The sequence below is a fragment of the Ictalurus punctatus genome, chromosome 14 (assembly GCF_001660625.3).
Source record: "Ictalurus punctatus breed USDA103 chromosome 14, Coco_2.0, whole genome shotgun sequence".
Taxonomy (NCBI): Eukaryota; Metazoa; Chordata; class Actinopteri; order Siluriformes; family Ictaluridae; genus Ictalurus; species Ictalurus punctatus.
In genome coordinates this window covers 17,240,031-17,263,924 of record NC_030429.2, presented here as the reverse complement: position 1 = coordinate 17,263,924, position 23,894 = coordinate 17,240,031, and the positions used below count along the sequence as shown (strand labels likewise).

Below are 23,894 nucleotides of genomic sequence, written 5' to 3'. Positions count from 1 at the left end.
AGGTATTGAGGAGTCCATGCCTCGATGGGTTAGAGCTGATTTGGTGGTACAAGGGGGACCTACACAATATTAGGTAGCTCCTTTTAATATTACGTTTAACTCTCATATTAATATTAAGTGTCGGACTCAATTCTTGATAACTGTTTTTGTTTGTAATTGTTTGTAAACATCTCATGTTTCTCCACACATATCCCTCTCTGGGCCATGTGTATCTTTAATATTAAGATTTCAAATATTGAGCCCACATTATTAACCATGTCTGCAGTAGATTGCTGCCCAATAACTGAAGCCAGATTTAAGGAACGGGAATACATTAACTGAGAGGTGTACCTGATGTCATCCTCATTTGCGAACATGATAATGGCCCGAGCATTGGGAGTCTCAAGCAGTCGTGAGATGATCTTGTCGAACTCTCCAGGTCTGGGTTCTCTGGGGATCTTCAGAGATTGTGCAATGCACACACCACCTGAGGGAGAAAGAGACAGAGGAGATAGGAAGAGAAGGAGAGAGAGAGAGAGAGAGAGAGAGAGAGAGAGAGAGAGACACAAGAGAACAGAAAGAGTGGGTAAATGAGAGAGAGTGATGTGCACAGGAAAGTGAGAGTGAAGGCAGACAGAAGGTTGTGAGGGAGTGTAGGAGGAAGAGAGAAGGGGAGATAATGGAATGTTGAGAATGAAATTGTGTAAGATGAGAGGCGTAGAGAGTGACAGCCACAGACAGGAAGAAAGGATGAAAGAGACATAGAAACAGAGACAGAGAAAGACAAAGAGACGGGAAGGAGACGTGAGATGAGAACGAGAAGGAGAAAAAGGAACAGAGACAAACTCAAAGTCTGATTCCATCATGACAAGGACACCAAGCAATCCAAATTAGATACAGAGAAAGAAGAACAAACATATATGTTGTTATCTTTGCTATCCAGAAAAAAAGTGATTAGATTCAAATAACATCTGATAATGCCACCTTGCCCAAGGTGTTTGGGAACATAACTCTCCCAATTTACACAAAATAATGCAATTCTGGCAGACTGAAACTCTACTATAAAACTTTTTAACATACAGAGAACATTCTCAGATATCCATCACAGCATTTAAATGCAGCATATCCATATAAATAAGAGTGCGACAAATATCCCAGTTACTATACTTTTTGTATCAAACAAACAATCTATATGGATGCTTATGTAAGGAAATCGTAATGAATCTCACAAAAGTTAGAAAATTAGTACTGCTATATCACTTTCCAATGACACTGTATATGAAGAAGATTGTGCTGCCTTTTGTTGAAATATTTTTATATATTAATTTACATATATGATGCTACGTCCACCATGGAAAGTCCACCACCAAGCCACTAGAGGGAACCCTTAATTTTTAACTTCTTCCTTTGTTGTCCCACTTATTTCCTGCATTTGTGCACACCTGTCTTGTGTTCCGCTGATTAGTTCCCCTATAAAAACCTGCATCCCAGTTGGCATATTTATACTATGGACTAAAAGTGTGTCCTCTTTTTGTGAAGAAAAAGCACATACTTTTGAGTGTGTAGTAAAAGAGCATGCAAGTACTGGGACTTACTAACAGGTCGTGTAATGTTATAAAGTCCTCAATCACAATTCCATACATTTTAAACTCCACTGAATTATTAAATAGTAATTACCTCTTTTGAGTATCCAATTATTTTTTTTAAATGTTGCTATTGATAAATATAAACCATTGATTTGTTTGCCTTTCTTGATGTTGTGCAAGCGTTAGTTCCATAGAGTTTTTATTATGTGGTACACCTTCTGGACCACTGGGGCTGGGGAGTTCAGTGGAGCAGCAGTGGAGAGCACTTTTAATCCAGAGTTTCCAAAGTAAACTAGGCTTAAATAAATTCCATGGCCACTCAGATCTTATAATCAGAACTAAATCTAATAAATTTCCCACAGACAAAGGCAAAGTCTAAGTGCACACAGTTTTTCTATGATGTACAGAACCATTTCTATTGCATGATATATTTCATAGACTGTGAAAGGTAAAGGACTATGGAGTGGATAATGTGTGTACACAAAGGTTGAGGAAAAAAAACCAAATAAATAAATTGTATATATATATATATATATATATATATATATATATATATATATATATATATATATATATATATATATATTGGTTTCAGGTCTTTTGTGTGGTTTTTAAGATGAAGTTGGGCTGGAAATTTGCCAAAACCTGGCAACACTGATTAATATCACTGGGAACACACACAGCTGAACAAAGGTATGTCTAAAAATGCTCACAACGAGCTGCTAGACTGTGTGCTGTCAACTCTCAACTGCCTGTTATGGGGTCAATTTAAAAATTAACATAGCCTATAGCAATAGTCAAGTGTGATAGCCTCTTGCTGTTATGTTGTTAATGATGTTGTCCTGACACAACAAAATCTTTGGTCACAAACTTCTCCTGAGCAGAACATAAGAGCATTACACATATTATATTATTATGACAAATACCTAGGTATACTGTTCAACTTGTTTGCCAGTTGTTTAATCAGTTTTACTTTGCTGTTATGCCCTGTATGATTTTAGGTCTTGTCACCTGATGTGTTGTAGTGTGTGTGTGTGTGTGTGTGTGTGCTTGTGATTCTGACCGTCTGTTCTGTGGAATACACTGCAGCGAAGCCATGTGCGTACACGCCAGGTGGGGTGGCAAACCTCTTGCCTGGAGCAGCAAAATGTCTGTGGCGAGGCTGTTCATGCTCATACTTAGAGCCTTTTGTTTCCTGCTATATTCCCATTTAAACTGTAGGCATTTACAAAAGATAATGATCATTTTAAAATGTATTTATCCAAGATTTAAAAGACAAAATTAATCAGAACCAGAACAATTAAAAACTTAAACAGCTGTAGCTGTGAATTAAGATGAGTGGGATGTTGGGAATCTAGGCCTACGCACCAATGAGGCTTGTGTTTGAAAATAAGATGGCCATGATGACAATAAGTCGCCGTGTTGTGTCAGTAGCAGCGCATTATAGCCTGTTATTATAGCCGATTATTAGTGTGTCAAAAGAATAAAAATAGTGCTTGCAAATTACATTTTGTAATGAAAAATATTTCCCACTTAAAGCAAAACAAAAAAAAGAAATAAAATGAAATTAAAAAATAATCAGCGAAATTAACAGTTATAAAATATAGATACTGTCTGGAATATAAAATGTAGTTAGTTCTTACATTTATATTACTAATGGAAACGCTCTCTTGCTCCATTTTCTTCAGGAACTTGCTCCTATTTATTTATTTTTTTCTTTATTCCTTCCCTGATCTGGAGACAGGGCAATCTTCAGTGTTAAACAAGAGGCCACAGTAACTCTCCATCATCTCCCTAACACTCGATTACACCATTAGCTTTGCGCTGTCTGCTTTAAACCCTCATCTCACAACTGAAGCCTATCTTTGCTTGTTACAAGTCCATTTAATGAACAGCTGTGAGCTCTTCATTCTTCCAGTGCAATTTTACTGCACATTTAGTGGTTGCTTTTTCTCAGCCAGTGATTACACTGAATAGATAGCCACCTTTCAAGGATAACAGCCAATCTGTGTGTCTGTGCATGCTCATCTGCCAGTGTAATTCATCTTTTTTTTGTCTCGGTCATCATTAAGCAAGAGGGTTGCTATTACAGTTGTAATGTTTGGTGAGCATAAACCCAGTTAAGATGTGTGATATGGTCTATTGGGATTTGTGCAAAAAAGAATTTGTATAATCTAGTTTGTATGAATGGACTGCTTGTGGTCCAGTCCTCAGCTGCCCTTGGTAAGCTACTGCTACATGTCTCGCCCACTTATTTTAACTTGAAAGACACATCCCTAAGCCTGACTGTCAGTCGTCACTGCTGTTATATCTGTTTATGTAACTCAAATGTGCACATGTAGCTGTAAGGCTCCAACACAATGCCATATGTCAGAGTGATATCAGTGTCACAACATGTACAACAGTGCTGGAGGCATATTGTTTTTTATGAGCATGCATGCCACAGCCAACTATCTACAAACATAGAGCCTACCAAGAACCTACTTAAAAATAGAACCAATCTTGGCGTCCGCAAGTCAAGCATGTTTCCCCTAATTTCCCATGAGCCTGAACGAGCTGACAATGTCCACACTTGAGCACACAGTCGCAAGCTTTACAATTCAATGAGTTATGATTAGTTCTAAATTTGATTAAGGGTCACGCAATTAGGAAACATGACTCATTCAGTGGCAGGCAAATAATTGTGCCTTGTTTGAGAGTCAGGGTTGAAAAATACTTTAACTGATTACTCACGCCCACACTTTCAGTGACTACTTCATCCTGGTCAGGGTCGAAGTGGAGCTGAAGCCAATCCCAGGAAAACTGGGTGAAGGCAGGAGGGACACCAGTTCATCACTGAACATCATGCACAACTATATTCCGACACTCATTCACACCTAGGGGGCAATTTTTCGTAGACAGTCTGTCTACCAGTGAGGAAAGCAGAGAAGCCAGAAGAAACCCATGTGAACACAGAAGAACATGCACAGAAACTCCATACAGACAGTAACCCAAGCTCAAAAATAAGCAAACCCAGGACCTGGGAGCTGTTTTGATTAATATGCTGATATTAATATATTATATTATATCCTTGATTATTTAGTCAACAAGCATTCTTTATGTTTACATAACCTAATATCCATCCATCCATCCATTTTCTTCACCACATATCCTACACAGGGTCACGGGGAGCCTGGAGCCTGTCCCAGGGGGACCTGGGGCACAAGGCAGGGGACAACCTGGGCTTGGTGGGAACCCATTCGCAGGGCACAAATGCACACACATTCACACACAACGGACGATTTGGAAATGCCAATCAGCCTACACTGCATGTCTCTGCACTAGGGGAGGAAGCTGGAGTACCTGGAGGAAGCCCCCGAAGCATGTGGAGAACATGCAAACTCTACACACACAGGGTGGAGGCGGGATTCAGATCCCCAACCCTGGAGGTGCGAGGAATAATCCAATATATAACATGAAAACTCAAAATCAATCTACAGGAGTCATAATAACACATAAAGAGGCAAAGATGAGGAAAGCCATACTGATTTTTTTTATTACAAGAACATGGTAATATGTGTTTGCGAATAGATCACTGATTAATGACATGTATGGTAATCAAAATCTTTCATTTTTAATGACTCATTGTGCGCAATGACAACTTAGGACACCTGTACATTTGCTTTTTTCCAATTTCTAAAAGTGAAGTACAAGTTTGCACAGTTTTATCCTGTTGGTACTCTAGGAAGTATTGAATCATTTTTGCCTTTAACAGACATAAATGATTCATGAAGATTTCACGGGATGCACAGAGGTGTCCTTGTTTTGCGTGATGATGAAGGTCATCAGATAAGAAGCAAAATATTTCAACGCTATCGACCAAAACCACACATCAATACATGTCACTGTGGCAAACGTCTGCCAGTTACTCTGTTTCTCCAAGCATGTTGTTTGCTTGTTTTTTATAGTATCGTGTGGCAGAAACAAGACTCGTTTCTGAAAAAGAAAGAAATGTGCTACAAGATGATCTCTTGTCTTTCTCAGGCACACACAAAATAGCCATCTTGCAAAAGCTTGTTAGGCAGCGTGGGAGAACAGGGCTTTGTGTTTAGCATGTAAACCGCAGCAACCATTCACTAGCATAACCTGCATAAGCCAGCACACAAACACGCTTACCACATCATAAATGCAACATTTTAAAAAAAAATCAAACGATTACACAAACATTCCTGTGTTTAATAGAACCATGTTCCATATTGAAGGACGCGCCCACGCAATGTGTTACATCCAAATACAGCACACAAGATGTATGCAGTTACCATTTCCAAGAAACAGGAGATTTTTAACTTCTTGTAAATTGCTAAATGATAACCAAAAGGTCCATCATTCATATATATATATATATATATATATATATATATATATATATGAATGATGGACATTTTGGTCCATATATATATCTCCAGTAATCCAATACATCCAATAATAGAACTTAAGTAGTCTACTATTCATTTTCTCACTCAGAACACTGAGCTATACTTACAGTAGCACTGAAAAACTTTTCCAGCAAGGAAGTCACAGCGTTTGCCATCATAAATCGCAACATTAGCTGAGGAAGACTGGCATCTTTGAATTGGAGAGACAGCAAGTTAATGCCACAGTGAAGCCGAACCTCTGCCTGCTTCTGCCTCAGATTAACCATGCACACATAATTGCTGTGGAAAATTGCTGTGGTGAAAATGCATTTCTGTGATGGAATTTATCATTTAGTTATTTAAATGGGACCAGTATTCAACAAGGAACCAGTGAAATATGCAGAATAAATTCTTCATATCACACATTTGTATTCAGACCTCAGGCATAAATACAGGCACAAGCGTTATTCAGAGTGTTGTGCAAAGTTACACACTCAGTGTGGAGGGAGTAAAAGAGAGCCATCTCTCAGTTACACCTGATTCTAACTTTCAACTTAAGTCTATTTTCTTATGTGATATCAGCTCAAGCGTTTATCAGTATTAAATCCAGTGCTACTGTCAGATAGTTTGATCTAACCACAATATTTCCACTGAAATGTATGTTTTGGGATCCATATACACTCAAAATAGTTATGTAATGCCATTCAAGATCTGTATATTATAAACCTGTCACTATTTATTAGTTAATAAGTTGTCATCATAATCATCCATTAATGTCAACAAGAAGTTTTCTGCATAAAATACATTAAAGGAGACAGCATCTTAATCAGAGACATTGCTTTTCTCAAGGACTACATTTTTATTGGATAAAATGATTAACTATCCTTATGCAATAAGTGTAGCAGATGAGTGCTCGGTCATCCTTTAAATCATGGGCACGTTCTCTGTACAAGCGAGTGTATCAAATTAACATCACCATTAAAAAAAATCTGTAAATATCGAAAGTAGTGTTATAGTCTACATCCTATAATTTCATGAGCTCTGTTTAGTGGCTTCATTAAGTTGTGCACTCAAGTAAATGTCTGAGCACATTATAAACAAAATTAAACGCCAAATAATGTGAATAATGAGGATGGAAGCCATATTGTTAAGTTAAACCATTTTAAATGGTTAATGTGAGGATTATTCATGCATAAGTTTATTCATGCATCAGTGATTAAAGTCCAAAACATGTCAATATTTACGTGGAGAATATTACACATACTCAAACTTTGGGTTATACAGCTGGTTAAGTCGATTTTCAGGGCGCCCCATTCAGAATACGCTAATCACCTGCATGTAGTTCAAGCTTCTGTGTTTGCAAGATTTGTCTTTGAGTAGAAGTCTCAGAGACAGGTTTTTTCAATAGCATCTAGACCACCACAATATGTTAGAGTCCTATTAGCAATATCAGCAATATACTATATTAGAAATATACTATATTCCTATTAGATGTTTATTTCACTGCTTGCCATCTGTTCATTCATATATAATCATATTAGTCTTTTTTTTATTTAATAATTGTCTCTTGCTTACATGTTACATCATATAAAAGGGGGGACAGGGACAGACATGACCTTCTTCAGTACATATTGTATATCCTGATTGGGTTTTTTTCAGGCTTAAAAGAAAAAGGTGGGTGTTTAAAGGCAGTGCTAGACACTATTAAGAAACCCTGTCTCTGACACTTCTATTTAAGAAAAATCTTCCAACCTTGAAGAAATTAACTACATGCAGGTAATCAGCATATTCTGAATGGAGTGTCCAAAAAATGGAGTTAAGTAGCTGTATAACAGAAGTTTAAATATGTTTAATGTTCCCCATGTAAATGATGTAAATATAGACTTTGAATCACAGACTCTGTATATGGTGCATAGAATTCTTCTCATGAAAATATCAAACTAAACTAACTAAATTAAACTAAGTTAAACTAAACTAAGATCTGCATAACATTACATCATATTTACTATTAAAATCTACTGTACTGTATTTAAAATCTACAGTATGAAAACCTGTGAGGCTTTTTTGTCCATGTTGCTCAGAAATGAGATGCTAGAATATCTTATTCCAACCACTTTCTAGTGTCAAACCTGTGATTTAAAGTGTAGGATCAGAAAATGAGAGCTTTTGCTCTCATCTTCCGCAAGCAAGCCACAAGCTACCCTCTCCACATGTTTGGAAAAAAAGCTAGCGATGTAATTGATCTCCATTACACATGCCCAGAAAATGTTGGAGTGGGTGTAGAGGCAATTTTCACACAGGATGGACTGCTTTCATAGCCTCAAAATGACAGAACATGCATTCATATCGCTAATGCAGAAATGGATGGCATTAATGTCTTGCCACATATTCATCATCTTTTTGTGTCCCTTATTTAGAATAACAGCATGCATTAAATATTGACGTTCTAAAAAGCAGAATTTTGCCTACTCCACATGCCTCTATTTGCATTCAAAAGAGAGTGCATTGCTCTCAAATCACAAAAACAGGTGGCCTGATTAAATCTGGTTAAAACAGAAGCATTTCCTTAGAGTCCTTATCTAACATGACTGAAATCAAACATTGTTGAGTTCCATCTTGACAGGAATGTCATATCTTCTGTAAGTTTTATTTTCACAGGGTCAGGAGAGATTAATACAGTAACTTCTGTCAGAACTACAAAACTACATTGCAATTCTCACAATACAACATTTCTCTACACATTTGTCACCATGAAAATGTAATCATTATATTAATTATCTCTTATGTCTTTAAGTAATGTCCATCTTTTTCCTTTTTTTTTTTTTTTTTTTACTGTTAATAGCAAAATAAAAAGAAGCATATTGGGGACATTAATTTTGCTCTCTCAGTTCTTTGTCTTTTTTCTCTCTTAAAATTTAATTCGGTTATAAACTGTATCATGGTTTACTTATCCCACCATACGAGATGATCCCAATAAAACCTTGGCCTGAATTCTCTAACAGAATGTGTGATAACATGTTATCTCCATGTCAGAATTTACAATGAAAATCCCCTAATGGTAAACAATTACTATGCTGTGCTTACGTCACCAATTAGCACCATCCAGAAAATAGGCTCACAGCAGAAACATTCTGAAAACATTCTTTTTTTTTCTGTGTATTAGTGTTTTGTTTATGTTTCACCATTGCCACTACCATATTTGTAACTGTACCGTTCCTGCTGAAAAAAAAACTAATAGAAACCCTAATAGAATTTGCAATGGTTATAATGGGAATTGTACTGGTTGTAATGGAAACTGTAATGGTCCCTGTGAGTCTCTATTGGTAATTTGTTGCATGTTATGTCTAATGAATACCATCAAGGACCTACGTCCTTAATTCGTCCTATTAGGTAATGGAAACCATTTGGTAATGGTTTTAACAGCTGATGGTTTGTAAACGTATTTGTAGTGGAAACTGATAGAATTTCTATGATGGTTTCTACTGGGTTTTTTTTCAGCAGGGATGAGTTTTGTGTCATCTTATGCCATCTTCCTATTGATCTGCATTGTAGCAGCGACTACATTGCCAGAACTTTGTCGTCTTTGACTGTCTCTGGGTGCAATAGCACAAAATTCGGCCGAGGATGAGTATGTCATATTAGGAGTTCTAAGACTTAACTCATGACTAAAGAATTCTTATGCATTTTTTCTCCATCATAAAAAATGGGTCAAAAAAGACAGAATATAAACAAGGCTTTACTGTATGCACAAGCTGACAGATTCCAAATGTACGTAAGGTGATTTGATAAAAGCCTGAAGGTTTGACTGCTTTCTTGCCTTTGATGCTATGCTCTACTGTTCTTGGAATTCACTCAAATATTAAATACTGTCACCTTTTTTCTAAATGATCAGTGAAATGAAATCAAACTGAAATAAGTTTGCTGTCTGTGTAATTAAACTGTAATTAAACTTCTTCATTTATTGTTCCGTAGCACAGTGTAAATCTGTTAATATGCAGTGTGCTGCTATTGCTTTGTTTGCTTGATTGGCTCCAGTGATGCACAGCACATTTTATCTATTCGACTCACCCAGGTGCAACAAATTAGTGGCATAATGAAACCGGCATTCAGCCTGAGACAACAACGTGCCACCTGGTCATTCACATTTCAACTTATCATTCAAATTATCTTGGTTCCCAGATGTTTGCCAGACCAAAGCAGAAGAACATCACAAAGATTGGGTACGGAGAAGACAACAAGCCTGCTTTGCATACTGCACCAGTTCAAGTGTTTAACTTTGTAGAAGATCTTGTTTGAAAATTTTCCTTATGCTTAATGAACCTATTTGGCACTCAAGCAGATGCTCAGTGGTCTCACTGCTTTCACACTTTAAGTAAACAATCTTTAAGTACCAAATAAAATAAAGAAAGTCCTTGCTGTGGGTTGTGTACGACTGCCACTGTGCTTTCAGGCCAAATAGTCCATGAAGTATATTAGAAATTTCTCCTCACCCACACACCACTGGGTCTGCTAGTCATTAATGAAACTGCACAAAGACTTATCATCTTGATTAAACATGTCAGCCCAGAACAATGATACAGAGTCATATATGCTGCCAGAGGGGTTTGTGAAGTGAGACAGGTAGACATTTCATACACGCAGAAACCATTAGCTCTGGATCTTTATTAGCTGAACGGACATTCCATTCCTGAATGAGTACAGCTCCTGACAAGCATACTGCTCAGATATACCAGAGTACTGATGTCTTATTATTGTTTCCCATCTCCTATGTGTTCTGACTACCTAACAAGTATATCACAGATCAATATGCAAAAAGAGTCAGGTATAAAAGGTTAGCCATTCAGAATATCGATTTATTTTAAACCTGCATGGTTATTTTAGATCGATTACCTTCATTATTATATCACACATAATGTCAGCATCTCACCATTCATGCCATGTAGTGTTTAGCCTTCTCAACTGAAGGTTGAGAGGCAAGTTTGCATATTCATGTCAGGAATTAATAGTTGAGGCAGATGAAAGTGCAGGAATTCGTTTATTTCTAGTGTAAATAAGGAAACACAAGGACTATGAAACATGAACAAGAAACAGTGAGGCTAAACAATATAAGCATGATACGCATAGTGAGACAGTGGCTAAAGACAGACAACGTGTGCTAGACAATGCGTGAATACTAGTGCAGAATAACATAAATGTGAATCAGGTGCAGAGTAGTCATGTGATGTGAGTGTCGTGATCATGTGAGGTGCAGTGTCTCATAGGACTAAGGCATGACAATATAAAATAGGTAATAACATAATTAAATGTAATATAAATAAATAAATAAATAAATAAATAAATAAATAAATAAATACAGAATTATAACTAAAAGCAATAACTATTTTTTTAAACAGGTTCAAATCACTGAATCATATAGTTTTTAGTTTAATGAATATTTTAATTGACAAAATTCTCTGTGGAATGAATAAATCATAATGAGATTAAATGAATCAAATTCATTCACTGCATCCCAAAGATTCACACCTCTATCTTATATCTCCATAATTATTCAAATGACAACAAAACAGCTTTAAACAGCATGGCATGACAGATAAGTTTTTGAAATTATGAAACACTTTCTATTAAAACAGTACAAGGATTGAAAACACCATATTTCCCCTTTCCTGAAATAAGCTTGTGCTTTTTTGGAGGTACAAATACATCACTGAGAGCGATATCAACAATATTTAACATTATAACATTTTGACACCAGGATAATGTGATTCTTCTTGGCTTTAACAAGCTTGATATCTCTGGTTACACTGTGTCTACAGGAAAAATAAACTCACATTTTCCTCACCACCGAAATTAAAGTGTCTTCAATAAACTCCAGCAGAGGTATTGAGCCTTTCCAGCATGCCACCCAAGACGCATTACTTGGCTGAATGTGCAACACTTTCACATTAAGAAGTTCACTATGGTAAAACAGAAATACTGCTGTAAAAAATTACCAAAGAACATGTTTCATTCATCTTCAATAACTGATTTATCTTGGTCAGGGTCATGTTGGATCCAGAGCCAATCCTGGGAATTCCTGGGCATGAGGCATCATGAATAGGATGCCAATTCTTCACAGGACACCATGCTCACACACATTCAGACACTTATTCACTTCTCAGAATGTTTTTCAACAGTGGGAGTAAAGCAAGAGAACTCAGAGGAAACCCCTGAGAACACAGGGAGAACATGCAAACTCCACACAGACAGTAACCCTAGCTCAGTATCGAATCATAGACCCACTGTGCCCCCCTTCCACCCAAAGGAACAATAAGCTCAATTTCCTTTATTTATTTCATGCTCTGTTGGAAAAGTTGGAAAAATCTGTCATGTAAATTCGTGCCAAATGCATTCCAAACCATGCACTTTTTAATTTCATATGCTGGCAAAACGTTAGACTATTTAGAATAAAGTATTATATTTGCCATGTAAATTAACAGAGTAGAAATACTTTATTACTACACTGAAGTGGATTTTGAAGAAATTTCTACTTGACTCAAGTATAAATAATTGTGTGAAATTTTTACTTTCATGCATTTTCAAAAGCAAATGGCTATTTCCATTCAAAAATATCCTCAGACACCTAGGTTACTTTCCTGCCAGACCATTCAAATTTATGGGGAAAAAAAACGACAACAAAAAAAACACTACTTGAATTTTGTTTGCTAACATAATGTAACATATATATATATATATATATATATATATATATATATATATATATATATATATATATATATATATATATATAATTATTTATTATTTATTTATTTATTTTAAGTTTGGTAATTGGTTGAGTGAAGAATAATAATTTAAAATAACTGGAATTTTTTTCAAAACTTGTTGAACCAATAGGAAACAGAAGAGAACTTTAAGGGAATGAGCTTGGATACATAAGTTGTTAGTTATTTGTTATTACTTTGATTCACCGCTTTATCCTGGCCAGGGTCATGGTAGACCCAAATCATATGGACACCATTTTCAGGGCACCATGCACTCACTTACGACTGCAGCTTAGTCTATGTGGGCTTTCCTCAAAATGTTCTAGCACAGAATTGTTTAGAACAAACTGTAGTCCATAAAGACATGGTTTGTCAAGGTTGGTGTGGAAGAACTCGAGTGGCCTGAACAGAGCCATGACCTCAACTCCACAGAACACCTGATAGCCTGACATCAGTGCCTGACCTCACTAATGCTCTTGTGGCTCAATGGGCAAATCCCCACAGAAGAGTAGAGGCTATTCTAACAAACACATTTGGATGTGATGTGGACAGGTATTCACATACATTTGGACATATAGTGTATCTAGATGAGGAAACAGGTTAGATATACTAACAGGCTATGTTTTAACAGATTGACATCAGACATTTGAACAACATTGCTTGCTAAACGTCTTTATTGGATGAAAAAAATAGCAGCCAAGTTAATTAGCTTACTACTACCAGGAACTTAGCAAAATAATCAATGTTGAAGGATACTGTGTAAAACATTATCCCCCTGGGGGTTGTGTTAAATTGGATAATTGAATTAGATCTACTGTCGTAAAATTGTAATCTTCTGGGAAATCCTGTAGAGTGTAGTTCATGTTAGCAAACTGGATAGCATAAGCTGCAACTGATGAGTGCATTTGGTGAGACTGAAGTGAATAAGCTACTAGTGCACCCACAAGTGAACTTTGTTAATGTTACCACCCTTACATATGATCAGCTTGTACTGCATTTTCTGAATGATTATTTCCCAGTCCATTTCAGAACAAATATACAGAAAACGTTTTTGGCAGAATATTTTTGGCACCAAAAAAAAACAAAAAAAAAACATGTAATTTCTTTTGCTACTGTCCCTATGATTATATGAACAATTTTTTGAATATTCAATCAGTGGACTGATTGTAAATAAGAACTGATATAAGAACCTATTGTAGCACAGGAGACAGGAACTGTTACAATATGTCTGGGAAAACGAACTACAACACAACACTTTGGCAGATATGATGCTGCATTAATGCCACAGTTAAGCTCACTACCATGGTTTTTAAAAAAAAATAACAATAAATAAATAAAATAAAGACTTCTAAGTTTCATGTTGATGTTGAGTATAATAGGATCAGGCATTCATATTTGTAACAGCCCCTGTGTTCACATACTATCTGACATGTATAAATTATGAAATCGTGATCAACGATTTTTTTAATTAAAAAAATATTGTTTTACCTTCATTTTAATTTTACATACTGCAGTGGACTGAATGCGTTCAAAAGAATTAATGTCCACTCTAGTGGCTGTTATGCAGTAATTCTATTGAAATCTGTGCAATAGCCAGAAAATGGCTTTTGTATAGCTGTCCACTGTAGTGACCACTATGTATGAAAGGGTTAAATTTGTACAAACTGTCTTTTAATGGTGTTTTAACAGTCGTTAACAGTTAAATGCATTTTTTACTCTGTAATGGTGATTAAACATGAATGATGCAAAGTTGAATATTTTGTTTTTACAAACCTCAATTAAAAGTAAACATTCTACGATTTAATTGTACTAAAAAAAAAGCACCATTACAGTAAACCCTGTTCTCAAGTACTGTAAAAAAGAGTACATGCAGTTCATGACTTTCCACCCCTGGTTTATCAGTGATTTCTGTAACAGTAGTTAAACCTATCTCAACGTACCACACCAGTTCTAGCTATTTTTTATTTAACTATTTATCAAACTATCATTATCTACATTATCAACAAGTTATATGTATAATATACATAATGAATAATGTATAGTAATATATAATAATATAATAATATATATTATATATTGCCAGAAAAGATTCTTTAGAGTTAAAGCACCATCATTCAGAATATAAAGTATTACTCTAAAGAACCTTTCCTGTCAGCAATTTTTTTTGAAAGTGTATTTAACTAATGTAGCAAGCAAATTCAGTCTGAAGATACAACATCCTCCTCTAATGTTGAACATGACTGGTCCAAAGCCAAAGGGCTTACTTAGCAACATTAATTGATTCATCTTCGGTAGGCACTTTATCCTTGTCAGAGTCACAGTGGATTTGGAGTCTTTACCAGGAACACCGGGTGTAAGGCAGGAATACACCTTAGATGGCAGGCCAGTCCCATTGCATTGCTTATTTAGTAAGATCACAAACTGAATTCATATGTCATTTTCCACAAATTGTGTTATAGAAACACTAAGAAAGTCTCTTTTTAAAAATGCAAAAATGTGATCTTTGATATGGGTTAATAACTTTTTGACCAAAACAACACAACATCTACAATTAGTCAGCCACATTCTTAGAATCACATTTTTATCGTTCAGCTGTACTTAAAGCCTGTTAGTTAAGTGGGCTAGTTTCCTTTCCTTTTCTTTTTATCAGGTAACTTTAACTTTTACTTTATCCGTTATACAATCTTGCTGCATTGTTTCTGTAAAACTATACAGCATATTTTGCTCTTTTCCTGAGATAAACTCAAGGTCAGGTTCAGATAAATAGCTTGTGTTAGCACAGGTTTGAGTCACCTTGCATGCTGATGGTGGTTGCTGAGCAACAATACAAGAGCGCGGTTGTAAGTTTGATGTTCCAATTGTGCCAATCCAAAGTGTTATGAATGTGGCATTTATAGTCAAAAGCTGCAAGTGAATGACTCATAAATTGTACTGATTTTGCAGTTACAAAATAATTCTCTTTTGTCTTAAAATCTCACAGGAAGAATGTGGACAATCAATTTTGTTTTTCCTTGCTAAAAGAAGGCTAGCCAATAAAATACATTTAAATGAAACTACATGAAAAATCTGTGAACATCAGAAAGAATAATATACACATCATGAAGGATGATTTGGACATATTTCCAAATTATGTCTTCTGAAATTATAATTAAAATATTAAAATAATTAAACAAAATGATCATAGTCGGCACCACCCTATTTTTTTCATATTTAAATTTTTTGTTTGTAATATTTTTAAATGTTTTTGTACGCCAAACTGAACTAAAAATTCCTGACTGGATTTCCAAAAAAATCTTTTTTTTTTTTTTTTCATATACTCATGCATATGTTGATGTATATCTATTACCTTTAACGTGTAAAGTGTGTACATGCAACAGCTCATTTCTATTTAGTGACATCAACAAAACTCCATAAAAGGAAAAGTTCACAAAGAGCTGAAAGGACAAATTAAGGATAAAATGCTGAAAGAGCAGGAATTTCAGTAGTGGCAGAAGTGGAAGTTATTTTAACCCACATCTATGCCAATAAAAGGTATTATTTAACAGAGTAACAGCACCTGAAGAGGCCAAAAACTGCAGATAAATTGCAGAATTACATGTGAATTAAGTGAGGTGATAAGAAATTGTTTTTTTTCAAAAGAAAAAAACTTTTTTTGAAAACTGAGGAAAATTATATCTACACAGATGATCATTCAGCACCTCACACACTGTGTTATTCTTTTAAGTGTCTTGGTGACCAAGAAGTCTCTCAACCCACAAAACACTCTTCAGCCTCTCAAAACCCAATGCACCCCCTCTGATGCCATGTTGGAAAGCAGGTTGGCATGTGTCGTAAGGAACCCTGATGTATTCTGGATGCCCGATGATGGCACACAGCGCACTAGGGCAGTGGTTCTCAAACTTAGGGGCTACCAGATTGCACCAGGGGAATCACACAGAAATTATAGAACTTTATTTCAAAAAAATTTTTACCTGTATGTTTGGATTGTCAACATTTGGATTATGATGTACATAAAAATGATAAATATAAATAAATTAAATCAATTATACACAGCACACTAAGACACACATCAAACAGAGACATCCATTGATATACTAATGTACTGTTAGCCACACGCTGATAAAACCTAAGACTATTTAAAATAAGGTTTAGATAGAGGACATAGTCTCTTGGCTGAGAAAGTTAATACAGAAGCGTTTAGCGTGAAAAAATGAGGAGAGCACAATCAATGCAGCCTACACAAGGGGCGGTTGTGGCTCAGGTTGTCCACTAATCGTAGGGTTGGCGGATCGATCACCGGCCCACATGCTCCACATGCCGAAGTGTCCTTGGGCAAGACATGAACCCCAAGTTGCTCCTGATGGCAGGCTAGCACCTTGAGTGGCAGCTCTGCTGTCATTGGTGTGTGAATGGGTGAATGAGAAACGGTGTAACGCACTTAACCGCTAATGTTAAAAAAGCGCTATATAAGTGCAGACCATTTACAAGGGGGGCCTCACGCTGAAAAGGTTTGAGAACCACTGCACTAGGGAGTACACAGCACATTGCAGATTTAGACATACCAGATCGATCACTTATGGGTCACTTAGTGCTGGCTCTAATGTGTTGAGCAGCGTTAAAAAAAGATGCTGGGACAAATGGAAGCAATTTATATGCTTGCTTTCTTTTATTATTAATATATTTCTTTCATATTTTATATTTCTTTAATTAATGCTCTTAATATGAAGTGACTGTTTTTCATAAAAAGTATTACATTTACATATGTAATTGAAATTAATAACCTATATAACTTGACAGTGTATATAAAATTGCAGTAATTAATGACCAATTATAGGATTTGAAGCCTATCAGTTGAGATTTACAACACTAAAAGTCTCCTTAAGTTATACTAATTCAAGAGCTCTCACAGGATACAAAATATTTTCTGAACATACAGGATTTTCATTAACCCTCATCCTACCAACATATTTAACATACAAGGACTAAAAACTGGTGTCCCTGGGGACCCCAAGAATAAATTACTGTAATAAACATCTTCTTAAAATATTATTAGTTATGTAATTAATGTTGTCTGGGGGGAAAAAAACAGATTATTATTATTTTAGGAAAGTTACAGTTAATTTGTATATTGTGTAAAATGAAAATATATACTTTTCTTTAATACAAATTGCAGCTTTTATACCAAGTACAATCTACAGTAGTACTTAAAAGCTTATTTAACATCTTTTGATTCTGGTATCGTTCGGTTTTCAGTAAGTTCAAGCAAACATTATTTGTGTTATATTTATATGGTGAAACCAACCCGGGTCATTTTGAGCCTAATATAAAATTATTGAAATAAACCCACAGTCCTTCAAACTTCAACAGTTTTTTATTTTGATTTATTTTATATCTACTTTCAGTACAAAAGTAGATAGAGACCTTGGTCACAGTATGACCCCCTGTCAAAATAAAGGTTGAATAAATGTAATTCAAATTTAGACTTTTCAATTTTTACATAATGTAAAATGAATGGTGTTTACATTGAACTATGAACACCACACACTACAGGCAGTAATAGCACACGATTTGGCTCATGCTATGCTCAGGGCATACTGGCATGTGACAAGAGGAGCGAATATTTGCTACCTTCATCTCTATGCTTTTTCCCACATTCAGAACAAGGCCTGATCATGCTCTGACTGCATGTCAATCATATGCATGACACACAATTTTACAGTCTTATCTTGTATAATAGAACATAAGCATTTAATTTGATAGTCATAAAACATTTTATTATGAAATCCCCCCCCCCCCCCCCCCCCCCCCGATAGTGTGTGACACTTGAAAATATGACCTATGGGAAACATTAACTCAATAAATAGTTCTATTTATTAAAACTGCATAGGCATAATTGAGTGCTTTTGACTGCGGTCCCTCAGGACCCAAATACATTGGTATTTTAAAAAAGTATTAATTAAGACAGAAACTGAAAAATCACATCAGTTTTTGCTGATAAACACTGTGTTGTGCACCAGACCCAGTCCTAAAGCTTTGCATAGGGGCCCAAGGATAACCTATTACACTTTTGTACTACTACACAATATATACTTCAAGGATTTTTTTTTCTCTTTGCGTTTTTACTCTTCTTTAGGCATAAAAGTATTATTGGTATATAAGTCAAATTAATTATATATATATATATATATATATATATATATACACACACACATACATATATATATATATATATATATATATATATATATATATATATATATATATATATATATATATATATATACAGTGAGGGAAAAAAGTATTTGATCCCCTGCTGATTTTGTACGTTTGCCCACTGACAAAGAAATGATCCGTCTATAACTTTAATGGTAGATTTATTTGAACAGTGAGAGACAGAATAACATCAAGAAAATCCAGAAAAACGCACGTCAAAAATGTTATAAATTGATTTGCATTTTAATGAGGGAAATAAGTATTTGACCCCTCTGCAAAACATGACTTAGTACTTGGTTTAAAAACCCTTGTTGGCAGTCACAGAGGTCAGACGTTTCTTGTAGTTGGCCACCAGGTTTGCACACATCTCAGGAGGGATTCTGTCCCACTCCTCTTTGCAGATCTTCTCCAAATCATTAAGGTTTCGAGGCTGACGTTTGGCAACTTGAACCTTCAGCTCCCTCCACAGATTTTCTATGGGATTAAGGTCTGGAGACTGGCTAGGTCACTCCAGGACCTTAATGTGCTTCTTCTTGAGCCACTTTGTTGCCTTGGCCGTGTGTTTTGGGTCATTGTCATGCTGGAATACCCATCCACGACCCATTTTCAATGCCCTGTCTGAGGGAAGGAGGTTTTCACCCAAGATTTGACGGTACATGGCCCCATCCATCGTCCCTTTGATGCGGTGAAGTTGTCCTGTCCCCTTAGCAGAAAAAAAACCCCAAAGCATAATGTTTCCACCTCCATGTTTGACGGTGGGGATGGTGTTCCAGGGGTCATAGGCAGCATTCCTCCTCCTCCAAACACGGCGAGTTGAGTTGATGCCAAAGAGCTCCATTTTGGTCTCATCTGACCTCAACACTTTCACCCAGTTGTCCTCTGAATCATTCAGATGTTCATTGGCAAACTTCAGATGGGCATGTATATGTGCTTTCTTGAGCAGCGGACCTTGCGCGCGCTGCAGGATTTCCGTCCTTCACGGCGTAGTGTGTTACCAATTGTTTTCTTGGTGACTATGGTCCCAGCTGCCTTGAGATCATTGAGAAGATCCTCCCGTGTAGTTCTGGGCTGATTCCTCACTGTTCTCATGATCAATGCAACTCCACGAGGTGAGATCTTGCATGGAGCCCCAGGCCGAGGGAGATTGTCAGTTCTTTTGTGTTTCTTCCATTTGCGAATAATCGCACCAACTGTTGTCCCCTTCTCACCAAGCTGCTTGGCAATGGTCTTGTAGCCCATTCCAGACTTGTGTAGGTCTACAGTCTTGTCCCTGACATCCTTGGAGAGCTCTTTGGTCTTGGCCATGGTAGAGAGTTTGGAATCTGATTGATTGATTGCTTCTGTGGACAGGTGTCTTTTATACAGGTAACAAACTGATATTAGGAGCACTCCCTTTAAGAGTGTGCTCCTAATCTCAGCTCGTTACCTGTATAAAAGACACCTGGGAGCCAGAAATCTTTCTGATTGAGAGGGGGTCAAATACTTTTTTCCCTCATTAAAATGCAAATTAATTTATAAAATTTTTGACATGCGTTTTTCTGGATTTTTTTGTTGTTATTCTGTCTCTCACTGTTCAAATACAACTACCATTAAAATTATAGACTGATCATTTCTTTGTCAGTGGGCAAACGTACAAAATCAGCAGGGGATCAAATACTTTTTTCCCTCACTGTATATATATAAATTAATAAGGCATATAAATCAAATTACTAAGAAGGTATATAAGGTCTTATATATCCTTCATTTTACTTTTACATACATTTATCAAAAAGTTATTGAAGCGTCAACTCCAGTGGACTACATGCATTCAAACGTAGAATTAGTGTCCACTCTAGTGGCTGTTATGCAGTTATTCTATTGAAATCCTTATAATAGCCAGAAAAAGTCTTTTGAATAGCTGTTCACTGTAGTGACCACTATGCATGAAAGGGTTAAAGTTATGTATATCTTGCCAGTTATTTGAAGCACAATGCCTCCATGATAGTGGTATGTTAAAAAGCAATCTGGACTAGAGATGAATGTTTTCTCTGTATTCTGTGATAAGAATGCAACTGAATAATTTTGTCTTTAATTGTATGCAGTGTGTTTAAGTGGGTGTTAAATAACATTGCATAATTGTGGTGTGGTGTTCACAATTCAGGTTTTCTCATCATAACCACACACACATTTGTTATGTTAACTTGGAGGGAGACCATTAAATCATGTTCTCTGATCACTTTTTCTCTTTCAGGACTGATTAAGCGCCTGTTCACACTGGGATGTTTTTGCAGCTCGTTAAATGGGCGTTAAACTCGGGCGACGCGCTGAATGAAAGTGTAAATTCACTCCCTGACAGTAAATGCCGTTTATTTAAAAGCAGAAATACCCCGGTACACAAGGTGGCGCTGCACAACTTCCCGTTTCTGACACCCGCTCATCACTGAGAAGAAAGAGAGCCAGTAGTTATGTCTTTAAGCCGTTCACACACTTTTTGTAAACTCGCTAAAGCACGTTTTCACTTGTGTGAAATGTAAGGTATTTGGTGATTTGGGCACTGCAACAAATACTTCTTTAAAGCTAAATAATAAAAAGTTCTCATTTTAAACAGTATACTCTTTTTAAATAAGTAATGTCAAAGTCACAGAAATAGCATTCACATACTTATAGTAAGTATGGATTATTAAAAAAATTTTATTTATTTTTTGTTTTGGGGGAATAAGGCAACAATTGTGCTCAAAAATGTTAATGTTCCTGCAGATTGATTAAGTATTGAGTACCACTTGTCTTTTTTTGTGGTCAGTATGATAATACAATGACAATGATAATACAGCTCAATAACGGGGCACTTAGCTATTTGAATAAGAGGTCAAGAATACATACATACATACATACATACATACATACATATATATATATATATATATATACATATATATATATATATATATATATATATATATATATATATATATATATATATATATATATATATATATGTGTGTGTGTGTGTGTGTGTGTGTGTGTGTGTGCGTTTCTGTATATATATATATATATATATATATATGTCAGGTGCAAAATAAATACAATGGACTATCAATTAGTGGATTATCATTTGCAGGGAAGAGACAAACTAACAAAAGATTAACAATACAGAGAATTAAACTGATCATTTAGAATATATGCTTGCATTTCAGTGTCATCAAAAAATAGCAACATAATAAATACACTTATTTAATGTGTAATTTTGAATCTGGTGCTTCCAAAGGACACCTTGTTTATGTGTGTAGGCAGAAGGATTTATTAGCAGTGAGTATTTTATTTCAGGGATGTCACTTATGCACTCTAACTAAAATGGTGGGTTCTTGCATCTTCTTCGGCTTCTTCGTCGGTAAGACAGTTCTGTACTTGCACACCATCGAGTCATACTATTACATTTTTATGAATGTTCTGTAATTTATATGAAAGCCATAGTTTTTTTGGCCAACTTTTAAATGGTTATTTTTATTATCAAGATGTGACATCAGTCTTCGATATAGCTACTGTCATGTTAAACTCCTATTGCCATTTATCTTGTCATACAGCTTTAAGTTGGGGTTTTTGTTTTAACCCCGTGCCCTCATCCTCCCACAGAAACTCGATAGTACAGAGTTACACTTGAGTAGTGCATATTTTGCTGAAAAACCCTACTTGAGTAATTCCTACAACTTGTTTGTATGTCAGAATTATAGCTATAAAGATCTGAAAGCATTCTTGAGTTAAATACTTATAAAACTAGCAATCAAGATTATCACAGAAAATATCAAAGAAAAATAAAGTTGTAAAGTAAAAATCATTCACATAATATATACATATACATACATATACATACATATACATACATATATATATATATATATATATATATATATATATATATATATATATATATATATATATATATTTAAATTTATTCACTTAGCAGGTGCTTTTATCCAAAGCATTACCATCAGAATTACAAATGAGAAAAATACAAGCAAAGCGATATATCAAGCAGAGAATAATACACTACCATACAAGAGCCATTAATTGAGTTCCAGAAGAAGCAAAGTGCACAGAGTAAAGGTGTAAGTATAATTATATATATATATATATATATATATATATATATATATATATATATATATATATATATATATATATATATATATATATATATTTGTTATATAGCATTTTAAAAATAAATGAAATAATATTAGGCCTATATTAATATGAACTATTAACATTTATTAGAAATGCAATCAAATGGTAATATACAGTATATTTTTAAATGCTATGTTTGTTAAATTGCTATATTTGTCCAAATAGGACTGGGTAGTAAATAAACGTATGAAAAAGCAGACACATGTGATCTGATAAGACTAAAAATTACACTTTTGTCAAAATCAGTATATTTATTACTGTTTATTTATTACTATTTTGGTGGTAAATTAACACAGTAAAAAGATAACAAACAATCAATTATGTAGTTATTCTGTTATTTAAAAGCTTATCTCTACACTTCTATGTGCCCTTAGTGTGACTAGCTGCTGCTTTATTTTGATTTAAATTTATTTAAAATTATTTAAAAATAACTTCTGATTAAGATTAAGTGGGTTCAACATCACCTTCCAAGACTACCACGCATCATCTCTAGATGAAGCAAATGTCCAATGGTGACATTCTTGCCTAATTTTTCAAATAGATTTTTTCACATCTAGAAAATGTTGCCACAGTGTAGCAATCGCTGAAATCACATTTTGCACATTTAACATGGCTATTTCAGCAGGTTTTCTGCAGGTCCCTTCCGACTTGGCAATGTTCTAAGTGTAAATTATTTGACAGCATGGACTGAGGATCACACAGTATAAGACATAATCATTTACTATTTACAAGGCCATGGTTCCACTGCAATAATGGTTTATGAACCATGACTGCTACAACAATTTAGTCTAGACAGATCATGGGTC

At 35.3% G+C, this 23,894-nt stretch overlaps 1 protein-coding gene across 1 annotated transcript in view; it reads right to left on the bottom strand.

Annotated features, from left to right (window-relative positions):
• Positions 1 to 23,894, bottom strand: part of grm8b (glutamate receptor, metabotropic 8b) — a 146,093-nt gene that overhangs the window by 41,204 nt on the left and 80,995 nt on the right. Inside the window, exon 4 of the mRNA XM_017484743.3 lies at positions 331 to 466. Within this exon, the coding sequence (XP_017340232.1) occupies positions 331 to 466 (136 nt within the window). The remainder of the gene's footprint in view (positions 1 to 330; positions 467 to 23,894) is intronic.